Source organism: Papio anubis, chromosome 4, assembly GCF_008728515.1.
Source record: "Papio anubis isolate 15944 chromosome 4, Panubis1.0, whole genome shotgun sequence".
Taxonomy (NCBI): domain Eukaryota; kingdom Metazoa; phylum Chordata; class Mammalia; order Primates; family Cercopithecidae; genus Papio; species Papio anubis.
In genome coordinates this window covers 74,994,114-75,015,813 of record NC_044979.1, presented here as the reverse complement: position 1 = coordinate 75,015,813, position 21,700 = coordinate 74,994,114, and the positions used below count along the sequence as shown (strand labels likewise).

Sequence of the window (21,700 nt, the reverse complement as noted above, 5' to 3'; positions counted from 1 at the left end):
AGTGCCACTTAAGACATTCTACTCATGCTCCAGATGTTTGTGTATTTATCTTTCCCACTGTCATCAGTTTTTTTGAAGAGAGAAACCAGGCTTACACGACGTCTGCAGGCCTTGTAGCACCTAACAATGCACTTTGCTCAAAGTAGGCATACAACAAATGTATTTATAAATGAATAACTTTATCAAATTTTTTTATGCTTTGATAAAGCTTTAATGTGTGGTTCTAGCCAGCTTTTATGAAGGAGGATCATTGGGAATGGACTGTGAGGCATATCTTCCTAAATCATGTTTGAATCATGTGAGGGGGCAAATACTGCTTGTTTCTATGTGCAGAACAGCAGGGACATCACAGCTTGTATAGTTTGAATGGAAAAAGTCACACAGCTGAGCCATGGATGCTTGTTATTTCTACAGATCACAGAAACACAGGGATATGAGCTTGGAACAATTTGTGGTTCTTCATTAAATCTTAATAGCCTGGGATGAGTGCAAGAGATGAAAAAAAATAAATACATGGAATAAGAACTACTAAATTAAAACAGAAATTAAGCACCGGTGTGAACATAGTGACCCTTTCAAAAGATGTGAGGTCAACTGTTAAGTTTTGCATGCAATTTTACAATCTAGTCCAAACTATTGGATTCCACTTTATACTGACAACTCTCTCTTCCAGGGGCATTGTGAATCTCTCAGTTAAGGCAGAGTTCTTATCTATCACGTGGGAACTGCATGGCGGTTTGTGTGACTCACTCTGTTCTGATCCCTCTGACTGGGAGGAAGGGTTTTAAGGCAGTTCTCTAGATTGTATGGATTATATTATATATCATTTCTTTATCCCCAATATATATTATTAGCTCCACACTTACTATGTCCTAGGTACTGTGCAGGAAATCAAAGATGAAATGGAAATAATGTAGTACAAGAAAAATGGCAGATGAATGAATAAACTAAAATATGATTAATGCTATTGTAGAAGCAATAAAAAAATATGAAATTGTCAACTTGACAGCCGATAGTCCTATCCCACTTATTCTACTTTAATTTTCTCCATAGCACTTATCATCCTAAACTATATATTTATTTGCTTATTAGTAGTTTACCCTCAACTAGAATATGAACTCTAGGTCTGTCTTGTTCTTTAATGTATCCTTTTGATGGTGCCTGGCACATGGTAGGTTCTTAGTAAATATTCCTTGGAAGAGTGAATGAATAAAATAAATGAAAATTCTATGGGACTTAAAAGTGGGAGTGGTTTTCTTTGCTCAAGAGTCAGGAAAGGTTTCACATGGAATGATCTCTGTGCTGACTCTTGAATGATGAGGAGGAATTAACCAGGCCAAGAAGGGAGAAGTGCTAGACCTGGTAAAAGAAGTTGAGTATACAAACTCAATGAGGCAAGGAGGGATAAGAAATATTTGGGGATTGTTATCTCTGATGGGCACATGTCTAGACCCTGAAGGTATGCAGAGATGCTGGGAAGGTGTCAGTGGTCTCTTATGATATGCTCAGAAGCTTCAGTGGTTTTCCCTTAAGGCAGTGTGAACCACCATAGACTTATGAACAGCTAATGACCAGAGCAGATGTAGCTCTTTAAGATAATGAAGACTTGAAGTTGTGCTTTCCATTTTTTCAGAGATGTTTTCTCATAATGCAAGGTGGTTAAAATCCAGAACGTGATAACAGACTTTCGGAAATGAAGAACATGTCATCAGTAAGGAAACAGAAAATCACCTTCCATGACGACAAGCCGTGTAGACTGTACCTTCCTCGCTGCCAACCACGAAGTTATTGACATCTCCTGTTGGGAAAGCCATTCCGGTAACAGCGACAGACTTGGACTTATTGTACACCAGCTCCATGCTCTCCTACCAAAACATGGTGTGGTTACATTTCCATCTGTCAACTCCTTGCCATGCCAAAGATAGCACGGAAAAATCATTTGGCTAAATCGTCTGTTTGCTTTTCACACAGCGTTACAAAAGACCCCGGCTGTGCCAGAAACCATGCTTTACTGCCCCTGACATTCATGCTTCTGTGGATCTCTGGTTTCAGGCCGGCTGGATTTCATCAGCATGTGCTGCTGCTTCTTAAGTCAGGCAGAGATGACAGGTGAGAATTTTGAAACTAATGGTGCAGAAACTAAAGATAATACTGTAATGGTTACACTTGTCAGCTCCAGGCTTTAATAAAACACACAATACCCTTGTATTTACAAACATTTTCAAAATCAATTGTTCGTGAGAATACACATGTATTAATATCAGATGTACTAAGCACATTTGTCAAAGCAGGAGTATGTGTCCTCCATGGACTAAAACCAGAAAGTTGTCACTCAGGTCATAAAAACCAGATTTCAACAGGGACTAGATTTCATGCAGGGCAGCCATTGGGTGAATAGGCTATAAGCCTGAAAAGAACAATATTTAAATACGTATTTAAAATAGCAAATGGAAGTCTTTCTTTTATATAATATGATTTTTTAATTGAGAATTAAATATTCCTAATCTTAAAAGATATACTGCTGATTAAGTTTAATGACAGAAAAGAATAATCAATTATAACTAATATCCCTGAGTATTTCTGGCTATTTATATCAAATAGCCTATTTTGTGTGTCTCAAATAATTTTAAAAAAAATCATTCTGAGGTATCATATCATTATAGTTGCTTGAGAGTTTAGTCTTTCTTGTGCAAATGGACGACCATTTAGGCCAAGGAGTCCATTAAATTGAAAGTGCAAGCTAACAGTCTAAGCAGCACAGACAAATTCTGATCCTGTGACGTGTTCAAAGTTTGTGATATCCATGCATAGGGAGCACATCAGCAACTGGGATAAGGGAGAGGATGCTGTGACTATGTCATACAGAAAACTGGATCATCCAGTGATCTGCTTCACCGCTAAAATCAGCAACAAGAAAGGAAAAGTCCCTTTACCCATTTGGGAGAGAGAAAAACCAGGACAACTGTTAGATGCCCCTATTCCTCCCTGCCATCCATGGAAACCATGTCATGAAATCTTCCATCTTTGTATAGACACAGGAGTCTGTAGCATGCTAAAACTAATACAAATAGACTTAGAACCAACATACGACTGGTTTTAACCTAAACAAATAGGTGTAATGAGCAAAATGGGCAATTAAAAATTCCTAAATAGAGGGTTTGCTCTTATGTCTGTTTATAATCTCCAGGCTTTTAAAATAAAACAAAACATTGCTGAGAATTTTAAGACAAAGCCATAAAATACGAATCCCTCCAGGCCTCTCTAATGTTAAAGATCAGCAAAAATAGAGGAACTTCAATTGTAAGCCACTTGTTAGCACTCTCTCTTTTTTCTTCCTAAAATTATTTTTAAAAACTTAGTATTCTTTACATCTGTATTTTGTGGAAACTTAAAGGAGGTTGGTTCTTCACAGTTTCCATATTTCCTTTTGTATATGTGTATGTGTGTGTGTATAATAAAATAATAGTTATTTTTTGAAGAGACAAAGTCTCACTCTGTCACCCAGACTAGAGTGCAGTGGTGTGATAATAGTTCACTGCAACCTCAAACTCCTGGGCTCAAGCAATCCTCCCGCCTGACCCTCCCAAGGAACTTGGACTACAGACATATGCTACCACACCCAGCTAATTTTTTAAGTTTTGGTAGAAAAACTAAAGCTGTGTTGCCTAGGCTGGTCTTGAACTCCTAGGCTCAAATGATTCTCCCACATCGGCCTCCCAAAGTGCCGGGATTACAAGTGTGAAGCACCGTGCCCTGTCTCCTTATGTACATTTTGAAACTTTAACTTCTTATAAAATTGTGTGACAGACATTCTAGGGTTTTTATCCTGGGAAAGAATACGGGAATGTTAACATTGAGAATTATCTCCTAGATATCGTTTTGCAGTTTTCTTCATGTTTCCTTACATTTTGGTCAAAGGCTACAATGACTTCTTCTCTGTTGTTTTTGGCTGCAGGATAGTGAATACTGTTTTTTCACACAAAGAAATATGGAAAAGTGTGTGTGTATGTGTTCATGTGTGTATGTGTATGTCTTGTGTGTTTGTCTACATACGCATATCTTGCAAGTTGCATTTAGTTGCCTCCCTTTGATAGTCTCTCCCACTTCTATTCCTTTGTTTGGTTCCCATTGTTGCAATCAGTATTGGTTTGCAGACTTGGGAACTTTTTCATTTTTGACTTCTCATTTACTGAGCAAGGAATGACAGGAGCCATACTAACAAACATTCCAGAGGTGAAAACAGATGGTTTGATAAATTCTTCATAGACACAGGCTGTTGTCTAGGCCACGGATACAAGCAAGGGCTTGGATTTCTGTTTTGCTGGGTTACCTCCCCTCCAATGCAAGTACCCATAACGGATTGCTCTGCTGAGCTCCAACCTCGTTTGCATCTATTCAACAATGCTGTAGGGTAAGTACAATTCATACCATAGGTAACTTCCATAATTACTATGATTTAGAATGGATTATTTCATTTTCACTTGAAACTGACCTAAGGATTAATGTATTACAATAATTACATGATTTGTGGTAAAGGAAATGGGTTTTGGCTTCAAGAGAAGATTGCTGAAAGCAAGCCCTAGTCTTTCAAGTGCATCCATTGGTTTTAGCTCCTCTAGGATGTGAGGGTTTGGCTTTTAGGAACTATGTTCCATTAAGTAGGTATGTCTTTTAACCAGGATGGTGTTATGTGTAGGGAAAAACAAACCCACCTGTGGAGTTGAGAGCATGTCCAGGCTCCAGGAACACATTTTGCCATCAGTGGAGACAGTGATGAGGTTATGAGCATTCTGGGTCCCAACAACATTTACACAGTACACGGGATGCTGCAAAAACACAAACAAGGAGGATCAGACACAGATCCAAGAGGAAATGCTTACATTTGAGTGTCAAACACATTACTCTAAAACAAGGATTAAAGAGTGATATAATCCTATACTATAATACAAGCGTCAGGTCATTTGCTGCTTTTCATTTGAACCTGATTTCTTTCTAAAAGCTCTGGCAGCACACGTAATAGTGGAAATACTTACAAAGCTTCACCTTGTTCAGTCAGAATGCAATGCAGTGGAACAGAAGGAAGCTAGAACAAATGAGGTTTGATGGGGCAGAGGCAATGCAGGGAAGTGAATTTGGATTACTTGAACAAGTCTCCACTGCATAGCTTGGCTTCTAAGCTCAACAAGAGTGATGGAAAAAGACAGTCTTCAAAAGGGTAGAACTACTGACTTTTGGAAGGAATATATGTTACTAAATCTAGAGTTTAATGTGTTATAGTCACAATGCCAAACACTTGTTAACATTCTTTATACAAAGTGGTTAATATTCATACCATTTTAATCTGGGGGAGAGATACTGGTGGTGAGATTATTGGCACAGTGTACCTAGTGAGATAAAATTAGCTTCTTTTATGTTACTACAAAATCTAGGATAATAATATATTTATTTTTCAAAATACCATTTGCAGTAGTATAGAGGCTGAGATTTGGCCAGGGCATTGAGAAAGGTCATGTATACATCCCGGGAACCATACACAAGATGCTATAACCCTCTGTCATACTCTTGTGGGTTATCCCACTCTGCAGAATTCTAAACGGTAGGGTAAAATCATTTGCAGCTGTGTATTAGACACTAAATGGAAGGTTACCATGAGCAGAACCTACAGCAATTTGGGTTAGATTTCAGGCAGTTCAGCCATCAGTGGCCAAACCACACTTACTTGGTGCTTCTTTGTGTAAATAGCTGACAGTATAAGTCTTACCCTTGATGAGTTACTGTCCATAATACCTAGCCACAACTACAATGAAACAATATTTAATATTGGAAAGTTGATATTGTATAAAGGATGGTTCCCAAACTATTATTATCATATAAACTGCTGGTCAGAAGGAGTGGTAATAATCATCTAACGTAGCTACTCATCTGCCTCAACCAAGAGGTCGTTCAAACTCTGCTTAAACACCTTCCTTAAAGGGCAGCCAATTTTCACAGTATCCTGGGGGAATTTTTTCTTCCACTAATGGGGATAAAGAAAGTTCAAGGAGATACTTTCAGTGCAGTGCCCTCTGGGACCAAACTAATCAAGTCAAAACAGTACAACTTTTTGAATATTTATAGACAGTTGTTCCCTATTACTCCTCTCCCTGCCAAATCTTTTCTTACCCAGACTGTCACTAATTCCCTCATCTGTTCCTTGGGTACCTGGTTTTCAAAACCTTCCCTATCCTGGTGAATCTCTTTTGAAAATGCTGTATTTTGTCTGAGTTCCTCTTTCAGTGAGGTTCTGAGAATCAAACAGAACTGTCTACCTATAATCTGACCAGCAGAATATAGAAATCTGGGTAGCATTGAATTATCACTTTTCATGTGATAAAAAATATGCCTGCATTTAATGCATGCTAAGATTACATCTGCTTTTTTGACAATTATATTACCTATTTCCCCTATGCCGATAGATAGTCAGCTAAGTCCCTATGTCTTTCACACCATGTCCCTACTGAAACTTCCAAATGAATCAGCCTTAGTGGATCTGCACAGTGGTAAGTACAGCAGAGATCTGAAGCTAAATGTTATCCCAATCAATTCTCTAAGTATCAGGAGGGCTGATTGGTTGTGGGATTGTAGGCAATGCTCTTTCCCAAGTCTCTGGTGCATGCAGAGCCCGAGGCGGTGTATTATCAAGACCAGAGCCACACAGCATGCTAACCTCTGTGTGGAAATCCAATGGAAGATTGGATGTAACAAATTTTCACCTGAAAATGGTATAGACTTAGTAAAACTGAAGAATGGGAAGGCAGGGTCCAAATACTGTTATGAAACTGAAATCCATCTTGTTTTTCAACAAGAGTCCAGTGGGGCTTCTTTGATAACCACTGAGCATCAACACAAATCATTAAACACTAACAGATTAAGACTCAGAAAGGTCCAGCAGAGAAAGAAAGCAAGTCTAGAAGAATAATAGAGCCAGGTGCCTGGAGAAAGAGCATGTGTGGCAGCCCCTCCCAGGCTTTAATCAGCAGTACTGGCCTGTGCTTCCATGAGTAATAAAACTCAGTTTAAAAGAAAAAAGAGGTGTAATGAAACCAAAACAGAAGCAGACACTGGGGCATGCTTACACACACACACACACACACAACTCTACCATTAAGGAAGAAAAAAGCTACAGTACACCTAATTTTTCCAGTATAGATGCCAGATTGTTTTTATTTATTTTGGAAATAAACTTACTGTGTGCCTGAAGGATTTTGTTTTACTTATGATTTCCTGTTGTCCCATATGCATATGTGTGGTGGGTGTGAAAGGAAATTAGTGAGTAATCTGTGGTGGGCCTCTTTTTCCTTTTTGATCCTGGTACCAATCAGCCAGCCAATAGTGAAAGTTGAAAGACAGTCACAAAATTAACTGCTCACTTTTAGCTATAGATTAGAACAAACAAACAAACAAACAAACAAAAAACCCCAAAATAACAACAACAAAAACACACAGCAAAAGAGAAAGGTGGACAAGTTTTGTTTCTTTTTTTTTCTTTTTTCTTTTTTTTTTAAGAGGAAATCTCCCTCTGTCACCCAGCCTGCAGTGCAGTGGTACAATCTTGGCTCACTGCCACCTCTGCCTCCCGGTTTCAAGCGATTCTTATGCCTCAGCCTCCCAAGAAGCAGGGATTACAGGCATGCACCACCACACCCAGCTACTTTTTGTATTTTTAGTAGAGACAGTGTTTCTCCATGTTGGCCAGCCTGATCTCGAACCCCTGGCCTCAAATCTCGGCCTCCCAAAATGCTGGCAGTAGAGGTGTGAGCCACCATGCCTGGCTTATTTTATTTTCTAACGGAAATAACATCAGTAAGTTTGATAATAATAGTATTTTAGTTGTGATGATCACACTCTAAGTTACTTGCAAAAGAAATGTTAATTCTTTGGAAGAGTTCCTGGGTTTGAATTTTCCCCAAAACCTTACTGCTAAATGTTTTAACATTTGGATTTACAACTTTGGAAATTTCAGAAGGTACGTTCAGAAACACACCAGCCATCCAAACAGGGCCAAGACATGGTTTCATAGTACTTTGCCAAACACCTGCATCAAGCCCACCTTCTCCTGGGCCACAATTTTCTGTTATTAGTTGGGGGAAATGAGGTAGGCAAGAGCAATTTCCCAAGATTCCCAAGAACTAGTTTCACATGCATGTGTCTTTGGCCCCAGTCAATCAGAATTGGGGCTGACTTGGTATTTGTCATTTCCCATTGATAATCTTACAAGAGTGGGAGAATTTTCCTCCTCATGGACTTAGCTAAACAGCTGGCAGTCCTTTTTCATGCCAGAGTGCTTTTGAGGCCAGCATGTGAAACAAATGCAGCAAGCGCATTAAGGAAATTGAAAACAAGAGTAGAGCTGTATCCTTGGGCATAATTTGGGCATTTCAGAGAAAGAACATCAGTTACCCTGAGTGTCAAGGTAGCAAGGATTGATGGAGACACGCCTGTCTTCTCATTCCTCTGAACAATTGCTGTACACACCTGTCATTCTCTTAAAGGAAATGACAGAGTAGTTGTCTTATGAACACTTATACTGAACCTCTTCTACTAAATTATGGGTAATGGTTTTGAGATGTTGACTTTTAACCCCAAGGATTATATTGTCACTGTAGACTTTATGTTGAGACTTACGCTACACATTCCAGAATTTAAAGTCAAAGTACTCGCTCAAATCACAAATGGAAAAGGCCTGTTGGCAAAAGTCCTGTATATCATCCCTTGACGTGAAATCCTTACTCTTCAGGATCTATTTGAAAATACATGTTTCCACCTTATAATGTAAATGCATACGGTTTCTTTGGGAAAACAATTCCACAGATGCCTCGTCCAAGGTTTCTCTTCATTGGTGGCCTTTGGGAGAGCCAAGGAGATCCTCCCTACATCTTAACACATGTACGTTATTAAGAGACATACCTAAAGCCAGTGATTCCCCTTCATCTACTTTTCACTTAACTTTTAGTTGGTCAGGATTCAATCATAATAAAGTAGCTCCTCCCAACTTGGCATTACTGAAAACATCCATACTTTTTGAGTAGAGTTATTTTCTCTTTCAAGGCCTGGTGGCTCATAGGGATATGGCAAAAATTTGCATTACCGTGTGTGCAGCAGCTGATAAGGGTGTCCGCTGCACCGGAGTCCTTCGATGACTGCGATTGTCCCAGAGAACAATCTGGCCCGAGTAAGTCCCACCAACCACCAAGTTAGGATGGAAACGGGCAAAGCAGACTGACATCACAGAGGACTGTCAGGGAAAAGGAGAGAGAGAAAGAGATGCACTGTGAAATGGTTGTAGATGGCTTGTTTCTTCCTGAAAACAGTTCATCACATAAACTCAATACATCCTGGAAAACAAAAAGCAATTTAAAGCTGGGACTGTAAAAGTGCATAGTTACTAAGAAATTTTGTACATAGGCACGGGACTTTCTTGGAGAGGCAGACCAATGGTTACTCCTTGCAATCTGAAATTTGAAGTCCTGTCCATTTTATTAAATAGGCATAAAACCTATCTTAAGTACATCATTGTTTTGTGGTCTGTAAAGCTTGCTTTATGGACATTTCCCATTTGTCACATAAAATTGCAACAAAACTAATATTAATTCTCCACTAAAGCCTTTAGGAAGCAATTTTTTACTTTGAGAGCATGGCCACGTCAAATTACACAATTTGCAGTGTTGGTAAAGGCAGAGTCATTCTAGCTTCAAGGGCTTTAAGATGAGGTCTTCGTTTTGTTTTTGCCTTAATGTAGACTTCCAGGAAGTATACTGACCTCAGACTGATCCAACCGACTTCTCCCAAAATTCCCTCACCTCCCATGGGCATTCTTCCTGACCTTAATTCTGCCCACTGCAGAAAATTCTGAATGTTATTCCTTGCCTATTTTAACAAATAACCAGAAATGGATTTCAGTCCAGCTCTGCCATGGTCTGTCATAGTCTGTCACAAATGTGGTTTCTGAAGCCCCACAAAAGACTACTGGGCACTACATTTTGTAGGAAATTACTTAGCTGACATAGAACCATAATGCACTTAAAGTCAGACAAGTTACTGTTCCACATCTGCTAAGTCCATTTTGATTCCTACAGTACTTTTCATATTTGCATTTATAAGCTAAAGTAATTGTTTTTAGTCAATACATTTCATGCCTTAATTAAATTAAACGAAGTCACTGAGAACTTACCATGTGTAAAGAAGGCATTTTACCAGGAATGGTAGGAATAAAAGGGTGGTCATTGCCCTCAGCAAATTTGTGCTCTGGGAAAGGGAACTAAAAAACATGGATGCAGATGAACAGATGGGCTACTAGTACATACGGTGCCTTTGTGGAAAACAGAAAAAGGTATCCTCTGCAGAAACACAGTCATATGGGCAGGTGCACGCCTTGGCAAATGGAGAGTAAGAGGATTTTCATCCCCACGTGTTCCTTTGGCTTGACGTTCTTGTGCAGAGCACAACGTGCACACCCAAGTAGCAGCCTTGAATGTGATACACGCTATGACTAAATTGTAGGAGCATGTGGAGTGTGTGTGTGTGTCTCTGTGTGTGAGGGGGATAGATGGAAGGAGAAGATTTGTTTTAGTTAGGGAGGGGGAGAGGAGGCTGGAAACGGTGAGACAGTTGGAAAGACCTCATGGAAGAGGATGAATCACACCTTGAAGTATACATGGAACATTCAAAGACTGGAGAGAAGCAACAGGCATTCCTGAAGGATAGAATAATGAAGGAAAAGGACTAGAGGCAGCAAAACGAGACTTGTGAGCAGCTCATAGTCTGTTTTGACTGGGAGGGGACTTACATGGAAGAATCAAATCGTAAGAAGTGTGGCTAAGAGATTGCCTGGGCTAGAGAGCAGAAAGCCTTGAATGAGATTATTTGGAATTTTTTCTGTGGACAATGGTGAGAAATCACAACTTTTGGAGCAAATGAGTAAGAGGATCCAAGGTCATAACTGATACACCAGCAAAGTAGTAACAAAAAAACCCCAAACAAAAACCTAAGACCTCTTTTTGACTAGTAAACTAAACATCTATTAAAATAAAACAGAACAAGACAAAAAACAAGAAACCAAACCCAGATCTCCTGTCAGCCTAAGGCTTCCTAGTTAGAAACAGCCTCAGATACTCTGAGGGAGCATAAAGAATGTAGACTATTTTTCAATGTCATGTTTCCCTACTTTGAATGATTTTCAGTTTCAATTCCTTGAACATGATTCAATGGAGAACACGCTCATGCCCCAATCTGGTTTTCATAAAGTTCAAGAATAACTCTCAATAATGATACCGAATTAAAGAAAAAGAAAATAATGCTGGTCAGCTTCTTGTTTTACACATCCCACAGAAATGATTCTTAGCTTTCAATTGATGAAATTCTTATGTTGCTGGAGCTATGTTGGAAACTTTTTTTTAAAGCTTCAGAAAGATTTAAAATTATCCAGGTGGTATCAACAATTGAATTTACCAAAGCTCAAATCAATATGGATAAAGGAATGTCATTCAATTTTTAAAATGCAGAATTCAACTACTTGATTGCTTCTGTGTTTCAGCTAAATCCCAGCAAATATCCCTCCCAAGTTTGTACTGTTTGTTGAGACTAAACCAGAGGAAAACCAGCAGTGCAGGTATTTCTATAAAACTGAAACACATAGTTGGCAATCAACTGGAACCCAACCCCATAGGGTGGCAACTCCAAAACCTACTTGTCCATTCATTAATTTGGTCATTCTTCATTCAACCATTCATCCAACACTTACTACCAATAAAGGACTACTAAACCATTTCAAAAAATTTTAAATATCACAAAAGCCCCCTATCTCAAATTCAGAGTTTTATTTAAATTTGATAAAAAGTGAAGTTAATGCTAAAAAAGAGCAACACCAGCTTGCAGCACCAGAGTTCTGCCTCCAGAGTCTACTTTGTTTCACTGAAAACCTATTTTTACAATATATCCATGAGGAAAAAGAGTAGACTTTTTTTTTCATTTTCTATTTGGAAGATGAGGTATAGTTATGTTCATCAATTTCACTTATATCTTAAGCTCAACACATTAATTATAATATATGTTATATGTACTACATGACATATATGTTAACATATATACAGATATGTTTACATATCTATTCTGTGTTCAACACAGGTATCCAGGGTACACCACACTACGCACCAACACTATTACCTGATAGTGTTTTACTATCAGGTAAAAACACTAGGATAGTAAGATCTCAATGACCTAGATGTAAACTTGAGAATTCAGTCATTTCACAAGATGTCTTTACATACCCTGATGTTTGATGTAATGGTGGCCAACATTTGGATGAGTGAGTTAATTTTTTATTTTTCATCCAAAAGTTTCCTTGCTTTGTTATTCTATAAGAATATATGTGTATAGATATTTTTATAGTCTTACCTACAGTTTGGACAATGAGAGCTCCTCTTTTAATTTGGAAAGTCTACATTGACAATCCTCAGAGTAAAAGATCTCAGAAATCTTTTACTGTTGCAACCCCTTGCTGTTACCACAGTTACCTATGTAGTCATTGCTGTTGCTGCTAATTGTCATAGAATTTACTGACTGTCAGTAAAAAGAGCAAATGATATCATCCTGTCAACTACCTTTATTTGGTGAAAAGTAAAAAAGCATTTCAGAAAAATTGGTTGACACTACTAAAAAATGTGGGGATTTTTGTCCTACATTTTTAACAGTACATTTTTCTGGAGATAAAATCTAAAAAATCATTATTAGTAACACCATTGTTATTTTTAAAAATTTCATTACTTCCCTATGCAGTTGAAATTTTACATTAAGTTATTCAGTGTTATAATAAAGCATTTTTAAACTAAGACTAACAAAATGCAGACAAACAAAATTAACTGAAAACAAGAAGTTTCCTAGCCTTGTTATTCTATAAGAATATATATGTGTATAGATATTTTTATAGTCTTAACTATTTCTTATTCTATTTTATTCCTTAAAATGTTAATGCCTTAGAATTACTTTGGAAAATAACGTATGGCCTTTAAAAATTCAAATCAAGCTGGGTGCAGAGGCTCACACCTATAATCTCAGAACTTTGGGAGGCCAAGGTAGGAGGATTGCTTGAGCCTAGGAGTTTGAGACCAGCATGGGCAACATGGCGAAACCCCATCTCTATAAAATACTTAAAAAAGAAAAATCAATCAAGTAGTTTATGTGAGTGGAAAATAATTATAAAGTTGGTGAGGATTTTTCGATAATGTTAACTAATCAAAGTAATCTTTCCTGACGCTACAGTTGAACTCCATTTTCACAAGGCTATTGATTTCATTGATGTGGCCATATTGTTGGTCAAATCAGGGGCTCAGAAATATGATGAGGTCATATGTAACAAGCTTAATGAAAAGCTGGTAAGACTGACTGTCAATATTCCAACACATATAACACAAAGACAGTGTTATATCAGGAACCACAATTTCTAATAGGGCAAGCATCACATTTTGATTATTTGCACAATATGTTCCTCCCAAGTTCGGACAAGCAAAGTTTTGAGACTATATTTTGAAGACCAAGCTATCTCTATTGACAGTTTCCAAAGTTTTTAGCAGATGCCTTAGACCAAAGGGTTTTTTTTTTTTTTTTTGAGACGGAGTCTCGCTCTGTTGCCCAGGCTGGAGTGCAGTGGCCAGATCTCAGCTCACTGCAAGCTCCGCCTCCCGGGTTTACGCCATTCTCCTGCCTCAGCCTCCCGAGTAGCTGGGACTACAGGCACCCGCCACGTCGCCCGGCTAGCTTTTTGTATTGTTTTTTTAGTAGAGACGGGGTTTCACTGTGTTAGCCAGGATGGTCTCGATCTCCTGACCTCGTGATCTGCCCATCTCGGCCTCCCAAAGTGCTGGGATTACAGGCTTGAGCCACCGCGCCCGGCCAAGGGTTTGTTTTTTAATCCTGAGCAGATGGCCCAGTTACTGGCCGCCCCTGCAAAGACAGACCATCTCCTTATCCATATAGCCACATGTTCACTTGCACATGAGCTGACCCACTAAACAGAGTTCCACCTCTTCATCATCTATTTAAAGACAAGTCAGTTTAGTTTACACCATTCACAGGGAATTCCACAGAGATGAGGGTGAGATTCAGCTTGGAATGTCTCCCTTCACTCACCGCACACCATCACTACATTCAATTCAAGTTAGCCCAGACCCGTCTTTAAGTGGCTGTGGAGGCTGTTTTCTATTTTGTAGAGCTAATCCAGGCCAGCTTAGAGATGGTACTTCCCCTTAACCACAGACCCAGATGCCCAGGGTGAACAACCTTTGGTCATTCCTGGCTGGGAAGCTTACCCTCTAGGCTCCCATTTGATCTGGTTGCCTCTGACCTTCCGTGCGTGGCACTCTGCCCACTCCACAGCCATCATGCCTGGGTGGGAGAAATAGGGGTTCTGCTTTCAAAAAGCATCTCCTATTTCAAGTACCATCTCTTCTGGGGAGACGATAGTCCTCAGGGAGGGACTGGTCATATTGTTGCCATATGCTGTTTAATGGTGGCTGATGTTTTATTTGCCTAAAAACAAATGCTTCACTGTCAGAGGGCTTTGAGGCAGACACATCAGATGCTTCTAGCTACTAGTGAACTAGTATGTATTTCTGCCAGTACCTAAAAAACCCACAAAGATATTTCTTTTGTTAACGGAAAAGTGTATTTGGAGAAGACTGCTGTTGAAAACCCCTCCTATAGGCAATCATGTAGCACCAGGCATTTGGCAACATGGAAGGTGTGAAGCTGGTCAAGACGACATGAGTCATGGGTCAGGCACTTAACTTTAATTGAGATGAAGGGAAAGGGTCTTTTTTTCTTTTTATTATTATTATTATTATTATTATTATTATTATTATTATTGTTGTTGTTGTTGAGACAAGGTCTCGCTCTGTAACCCAGGCTGGAATACAATGGCACAGTCACAGCTCACTGCAGCCTTGATCTCCTGGGCTCAAGGGAACCTCCTGCCTCAGCCTCCTGAGTAGCTGGGATTACAGGCACATGAAACCACACCAAGGTAATTTTTAATTTTTGTAGCGATGTAGCTGTGTTGCCATGGCTGGTCTCAAACTCCTGGGTTCAAGCAATCCTCCTGCCTCAACCTCCCAAAGTGCTGGGATTACAGGTATGAGCCAACATATCCAGCCTCTTTTTTCTTCTAAAACTATCTCTTCCTCTCTCTAAGTCTCTGTCCTGGGGTGCACAGGCTACACTTCTAAATTCCAAGAGGAGTAAGCATCTACCAAAAGTTATCACCCCATTAATGTGGGGATGCCCAGGAGCAAAGATTGAGTTAGTTACCTGCTCCTTCTTGACACTGTTTATACTAAGAAATAAAAAGCAACTGATTCTAAAATTTGATTTCCCATAGATTAGAAATCTTGATAACCTTTCTTAGAATTCGTTGGAATTTTCATGCCTTTCAGTATTTAGACCCTATCATGTGCCTTGTCCTGGCTTTTATGCTGAGAATACAAAGGTGGTATGCAAACCACAAATAACATACCATTTCACATCCACTAGGTTGACTATAATTTTTTTAAAATGGAAGTAAGTGTTGGTGACAATGTGGAGAGATTGGAACACTCATTACAATGCTTGTGGGAATGTACAATGGTGCAGCCACTCTGGAGAACTGTCTGGCAGTTCCCCAAAACATTAAACATAGAATTATCATATGTCCCACCAATTCCACTCCTAGGTATATACCCAAGATAATTGAAAAAATATGTCTTCACAAAAGCTTGTACACTAATGTCCACAGCGGCATTATTCATAATAGTTTAAAAGTGGAAACAACTCAAATGTCCCTCAACTGAGGAATGAATAAACGAAATGTGGTAAATCCATACAATGGAATGTTTGGCAATGAAAAGAATAAAGTACTGATGCATGCTATAGCATGGATGAACCTTGAAGTCATTACACTAACTGAAACAACTCATAAAAGGCCACTTATTATATGATTCCATTTACATAAAATGTCCAGAATACGCAAATCCATAGAGTTAGAAAGCAGAGTCGTGGTTGCCTAGGGCTGGGCTTGGAAGGAATGAGGTACGACTACTAAGTACGGGGTTTCTTTATGTGATGATAAAAATGTTCTGGAATCAGACAATGCTAATTGTCCAACTTTGTGAATATACTAAAAAAACACAAAACTGTATGCTTTAAAAGGGTAAACTTGTGGTTTGTAAAATATATCTTAATTGTTAAAAGCGTGCAGACATATTTCTGACCTCATGAAATTTACCAACTTTATTTGTTATCTTCAAGACAACTGTGTCTGGACTGCTTGAATCCTCCTTTCCTCAAACAATTATTTTTCCCTCTTCCCTTCTTTCTGAGCATCATCTTCAGTTTCTACTCCCTGAGAGGCAGGGAGGTAGAAAGGGAGGACTGGCTGACCCAGAGTCCCAAGAACTGACTTTCTGCTCTGAAACCCTAGTAGCTGTGTGAATCCTGTAAGCCCTAAGTTTGCTGGCATATTTGAGGGACATTTTTCAAATTATTTATTTTTTAAAATTGTGCTGAAATATTCATAACATAAAATTTGTTACCATCCTAACCATTTTCAAGTGTATGGTTCAGTGACATTAAACACGTTCACGTTGTTGTGCAACCATCACCATCATCCATCTCCAGAACCTTTTGATCTTCTCCAATTGAAACTTGGTACCCTTTAAACACTAACTCCTCACTCCTCCCCTATCCCCCATCCCCCATCACTCTTCATCAGCCTCTGGTAACCACCATTCTACTTTCTGTCTCTACAAATTTGACTACTTGAGGTACCTCATATAAGTATTATCATATAATATTTATCGTTTAGTGATCAGCTATTTCACTTAGCATAATGTCCTCATGGTTTATCTATGTTGTAGCATGTGTCAAAATTTCTTTCCTTTTTAAAGCTGAATAATATTCCATTGTACGTGTATACCACATCTGGTTTTATGCATTCATTCATCAGTGGACACTTTTTGACTATTGTGAATAATGCTGCTAAGAACATGGGTGCACAAACATCTCTTTGAGATCCTGCTTTCATTTATTTTGGGTACATACCCATAAGTGGAAATGCTAAATCATAATGTAGTTCTATTTTTGATTTTTTGACAAACCATCACACTGTTTTCTGTAGCAGTGATATGGTTTGACTGTGTCCCCACTCAAATCTCATCTTGAATTTCCATGTGTTGTGGGAGAGACCCAGTGGGAGGTAACTGGATCATGGGGGCAGGTCTTTCCCATGGTGTTCTTGTGGTGGTGGGTGGGTCTCACAAGATCTGATGGTATAATAAGGGGGAGTTCCCCTGAATGAGCTTTTATTTTTATTTTTATTTTTGCCTACTGCCATCCATGTAAGACATGGCTTGCTCCTCCTTGCCTTCTGCTATGATTGTGAGGCTTCCCCAACCAGGTGGAACTGTAAGTCCATATTAAACCTCTTTCTTTTGTAAATTGCCCAGTCTTGGGTATGTCTTTATCAGCAGCACGAAAACGGACTAATGCAAGCAGCCGCACCATTTTACATTCCACCCATAATACATAAGGGTTTCAATTTCTCCATGTCCCTCATCAACACTTGCTATTTTCTGTTTTCTGTTTTTTTTTTTTTTTTTTGCTTTCTTTTTAGTATTAGCCATTCTAATGGATATGAGGTATCTAAGCCTTATTTTGTTTTGTTTATAACAGGAGCATAAGAGTTCTTACCCTACCTATGGAACAGGCATTTTCTTTGCCTATTTTCCCTGGGGCTGTTGGAAGATTTGAATTAGGTAATATAGTTTAAAGACAGACAAACAATATATTCCCACATAGAATTAGAAATTACTACCTCCTGATTCGAAGAATCATCTCTAAACACTACAAGTGGTCCAGAGTACTCCTCTTGCTCAACAAATCTTTCTCCAGTAATTTCAGTAGTAATTATTGGTCCTGTCCTGATGATGGAGGTTGTCCTGATGATCTAGTAATACATGTTACTACACCATTTATTATGTGGTTTAATTATTTTAAGTCCTTATTCTTGACAGTTTTTTCATACCTTGAATTAGAGCTAGACTCTATTGATCTGTGATGTGACTTTACATCTAATTATTATTTATTCATCATTTATAGGTACCCTTTAGACTATTTTCTAAATCAGTATTACTCCAAATTTGCCTGTAACTTAGCATCAATTGGGGGGGCTTTAAAAAATCTCAAATGCTCAGGTCACATCTTATACCAATTTAGTCAGAATTTCTGGGGGTGCGACTGGGGCATCAGTATTTTGCAGTCAAATGTGAAAAGTACTGTTTTAAATTAATGGTTCTTAAGCTTATCTGAATAAAAAAAAGCACTTGGAGAGTTCATTAAACACACAGATTGGTTACCAGAAGCTGGAATAGAAGGACTGGGGAGATATTAGTCAAAGGACATAAAATTTCAGTTAGACAGGAGGAATAAATTCAAGAGATCTACTGTACAACATGGTGACTACAGTTAATAACAATATATTATATATTTAAGAATTGCAGAGTAGATTTTATGTGTTCTCACTATAAAAAATGATGTGCATATTAAATAGCTTGATTTAACCCTTCCACAATGTATACGTATCAAACAAAACACCATGTTGTATACAATAGATATATACAATTTTGCTTGTTAATTAAAACAAACAAACAAAAACCAGAAACCCCTGGGTCCTCACTGTGATATACTGAGTCAGAATTTCCAAGGTAGACATCTAGTGATCTGTGTATTTAACAAACACATGTAGGTGCTTCATATCATGGAGAAAAATGAAAAACACGGTTCTAAAACAATTAATTCGTGGAGTATGACCCAATATCATTGTGGGATAAGTTTCCTTCCGGGTCTGGATATTTGCCTTATGGAATCATTTGTCATTTTCACAACCAGCCCAACCGAGAAACTTACGATATGTTCCTCTGCTAGAATACCACAGCTTAATTTCCTTCAAGGTTATTTGCTAGTTTTTTTTTTTTTTTTTTTTTTTTTTTTGAGACAGAGTCTCGCTCTGTCACCAGGCTGGAGTGCAGTGACGCGATCTCCACTCACTGCAAGCTCCGCCTCCCGGGTTCACACCATTCTCCTGCCTCAGCCTCCTGTGTAGCTGGGACTACAGGCGCCCGCCACCGTGCCCTGCTAATTTTTGTATTTTTAGTAGAGACGGGGTTTCACCGTGTTAGCCAGGGTGGTCTCGATCTCCTGACCTCGTGATCTGCCCGTCTCGGCCTCCCAAAGTGCTGAGATTACAGGCGTTGGCCACCGTGCCCGGCCTATTTGCTAGTTTTTACATCTCTCCTTGTATCTCCTCTCCATTGAAATAATTAGGCTCTCAGAAAATGATAAATAAAAATGAAATGAAGGTTTAGGTCCCAACTTCTCTTCAACATCACTCTCCATGTAGACACTAGGAGCTTTCTTGTTTATTGTCAGGAATGCTACTGAACATTATCACTGTCACCCCCAGCTACATGGCTATTTACTTGTGGCCAGCATTCCAAAATTTTTGGGCACTTACTAAATAAGTGTCAAGCATATACTACACATCGCTGTATCAGTCCTACTAGGTGGGTAATTTTGCCTATATTTTTTCCAATTAGGAAACCCAGGCTCAGAGAAGTAAGCCACTGGCTTAAGATCAAATTAATAGTAAGTGGCAAAGTCCAGATTGGAACTACAGCTTGGGTGACTTTGACACCAATATACTGTGAAAACTTGCATCAGTTGAATTCAAGTGCTTCTTCTCTTTGAGATACGCGTCCTGCCTGAGCACCACATTTCTCACTTCCTCACCTCTGTGGGACTGGTAGTCACAGGCTAAGCCTCATGCATACCCACATGGCAGAGAGGGCTTGTGGGCTCCCTCCCTGTTACAGTGGCCTTGGCAGTGAGTCTCTGACGTCTCTCCAGTTGGGTTTCTGCTGCTGGTGTAGAGATCTCTCACCTCACTCAGTTCCCAGGCTATCAGTTGGGACAGGTGACAACAGAGCTAATTAGTACCAATTGTGGTGATATTTACCATGAGGTGGGTACTTCCTGCTGGGAACTGATTGAGACCAATTAATCATTTCAGGAGAGTCTAATGAACAGTTAGCAGTTTGGAAACCAATTGGGTCACTCCTGACAAGCTCTGCATTGAGTGTCACTTTGGGAGAAAATGCTTTGTTTTCATCTTGTCACTACATAAACAAACCAAAAGTGCCATTACAATCCAACAAGTTCTTTTGAAATTGAATGTGTCTATTCTTCAAAATAATTATGTGAATTATTATTTATTATTATGAAAAGTGAATAGGGCCGCTATTGTGTGCTTTAATAAAAAATGGAACTTCTTAGAGACATAAACACAGGACCTGAGGAACATTCTTCTGAACTCAAATGATATGAAATAATATACATACTTTTTACACAGTTGTCTCATTGAGAGATAGAATAATCTTGGGCAAAATGGTCACATTTTGGAAATAAAAGGACGGCTTGCATTTAGGAAAAAGTTCAAAAATATCAATATCTAACAGTAATGCTCACTGAAGCATGTTCAGATCAAAGGTGGGTTTTTCAGTACTGACTGCCAACAGTTCACCAAAGTCTCTCGTCTCTTTTTTAGAAAATATAAAACCCAAGTTTCTAGGCCTAGACTGGAATAGTGATGTGGTACAAGGCGAAGGCAAACTTTGTTTTATTTATAGAGATAAAAAATAACAGGAAGAGATGAAGATGAATATATGGTTGCCTTTGTATGTTAAAAAGCAACAGTTTTCTTCAAATCGAATGTCTAAATCCTGCTTAATTAAGAGAAAGGAAGCTGATATTTGGATATGGTGTGTGTTGACATCCACCCCTTTGATTTATGAAAGTATGAACTAGAGAGAACAGATTACTCGAGACAGAAGAAAGAGTTCCAATTTGACAGGAAAAAGTGTAGGCAGCATTAACTTCGGTGCTCGTTAAAACATGAAAGATTAGTAGCAAAAAGGGAGGGAAGACCTGTGAATGTCTCCAGTTTAGGATCTTCAGAAATGTTTGGGGTTTCTGAGAATGGCTAACCCAACCACATAAAAGTGATGCTAAGGGAGTCAGCCACACAACTTCTCTAAGTCCAGAGCTGGGACTGCTGTACGTTGACATCAAACCATCTTACTTAAAGTGTAGCCACAAATTAAATTTATTTTTATTGAAAAAGTACTAAGTCCTTGCAAAGGAGGAAAATACAGCATTCAAAAATATGGTACTTCCTTCTCGTTCTTGACAGAATAAGCATGTAAAAGAAGAGCCAGCTTCTTAGTCTGTGTTCCCTTCCTGGGCCATATAAAAGAAGCAATAACATTCATCAGCTACAGAATCCAAGAGAAGAATTCAGTTATCAGGTATTATTTTTTACCAGCACAATACAAAAAAAAAATAAGCTAATCAGATTCAGAACTGTTGCACTGGCAAGAATGTCTAAAAACAATTTCATGATACATGTGTCCTGCTTTGGACAATTTCTTTTTGAATTTGTAGGATTCGGGGTTTGTCGTTTGAGGAGGCTGAGAAAAAAAGAAAAAAATTCAGTCTCCATATGTCACTCAATCCCTTGCTGGTAAAATAAATCTACGTTTGGAGGATCTACCCAAAGAGTCATGGACTAGCCCACATTAGA

The 21,700-nt window shown here is 38.8% G+C and overlaps 1 protein-coding gene across 8 annotated transcripts in view; it reads right to left on the bottom strand.

Annotated features, from left to right (window-relative positions):
* The window catches only part of DYNC1I1 (dynein cytoplasmic 1 intermediate chain 1), a 316,442-nt gene that overhangs the window by 60,839 nt on the left and 233,903 nt on the right, over positions 1-21,700 (bottom strand). For all 8 annotated transcript variants that reach the window (XM_017956939.3, XM_017956940.3, XM_009203370.4 and 5 more), the window contains 3 exons: positions 9,128-9,274; positions 4,713-4,826; positions 1,732-1,865 (listed from right to left, as the gene is read on the bottom strand). In XM_017956939.3, coding sequence (XP_017812428.1) covers positions 1,732-1,865; positions 4,713-4,826; positions 9,128-9,274 — 395 coding nt within the window. The remainder of the gene's footprint in view (positions 1-1,731; positions 1,866-4,712; positions 4,827-9,127; positions 9,275-21,700) is intronic.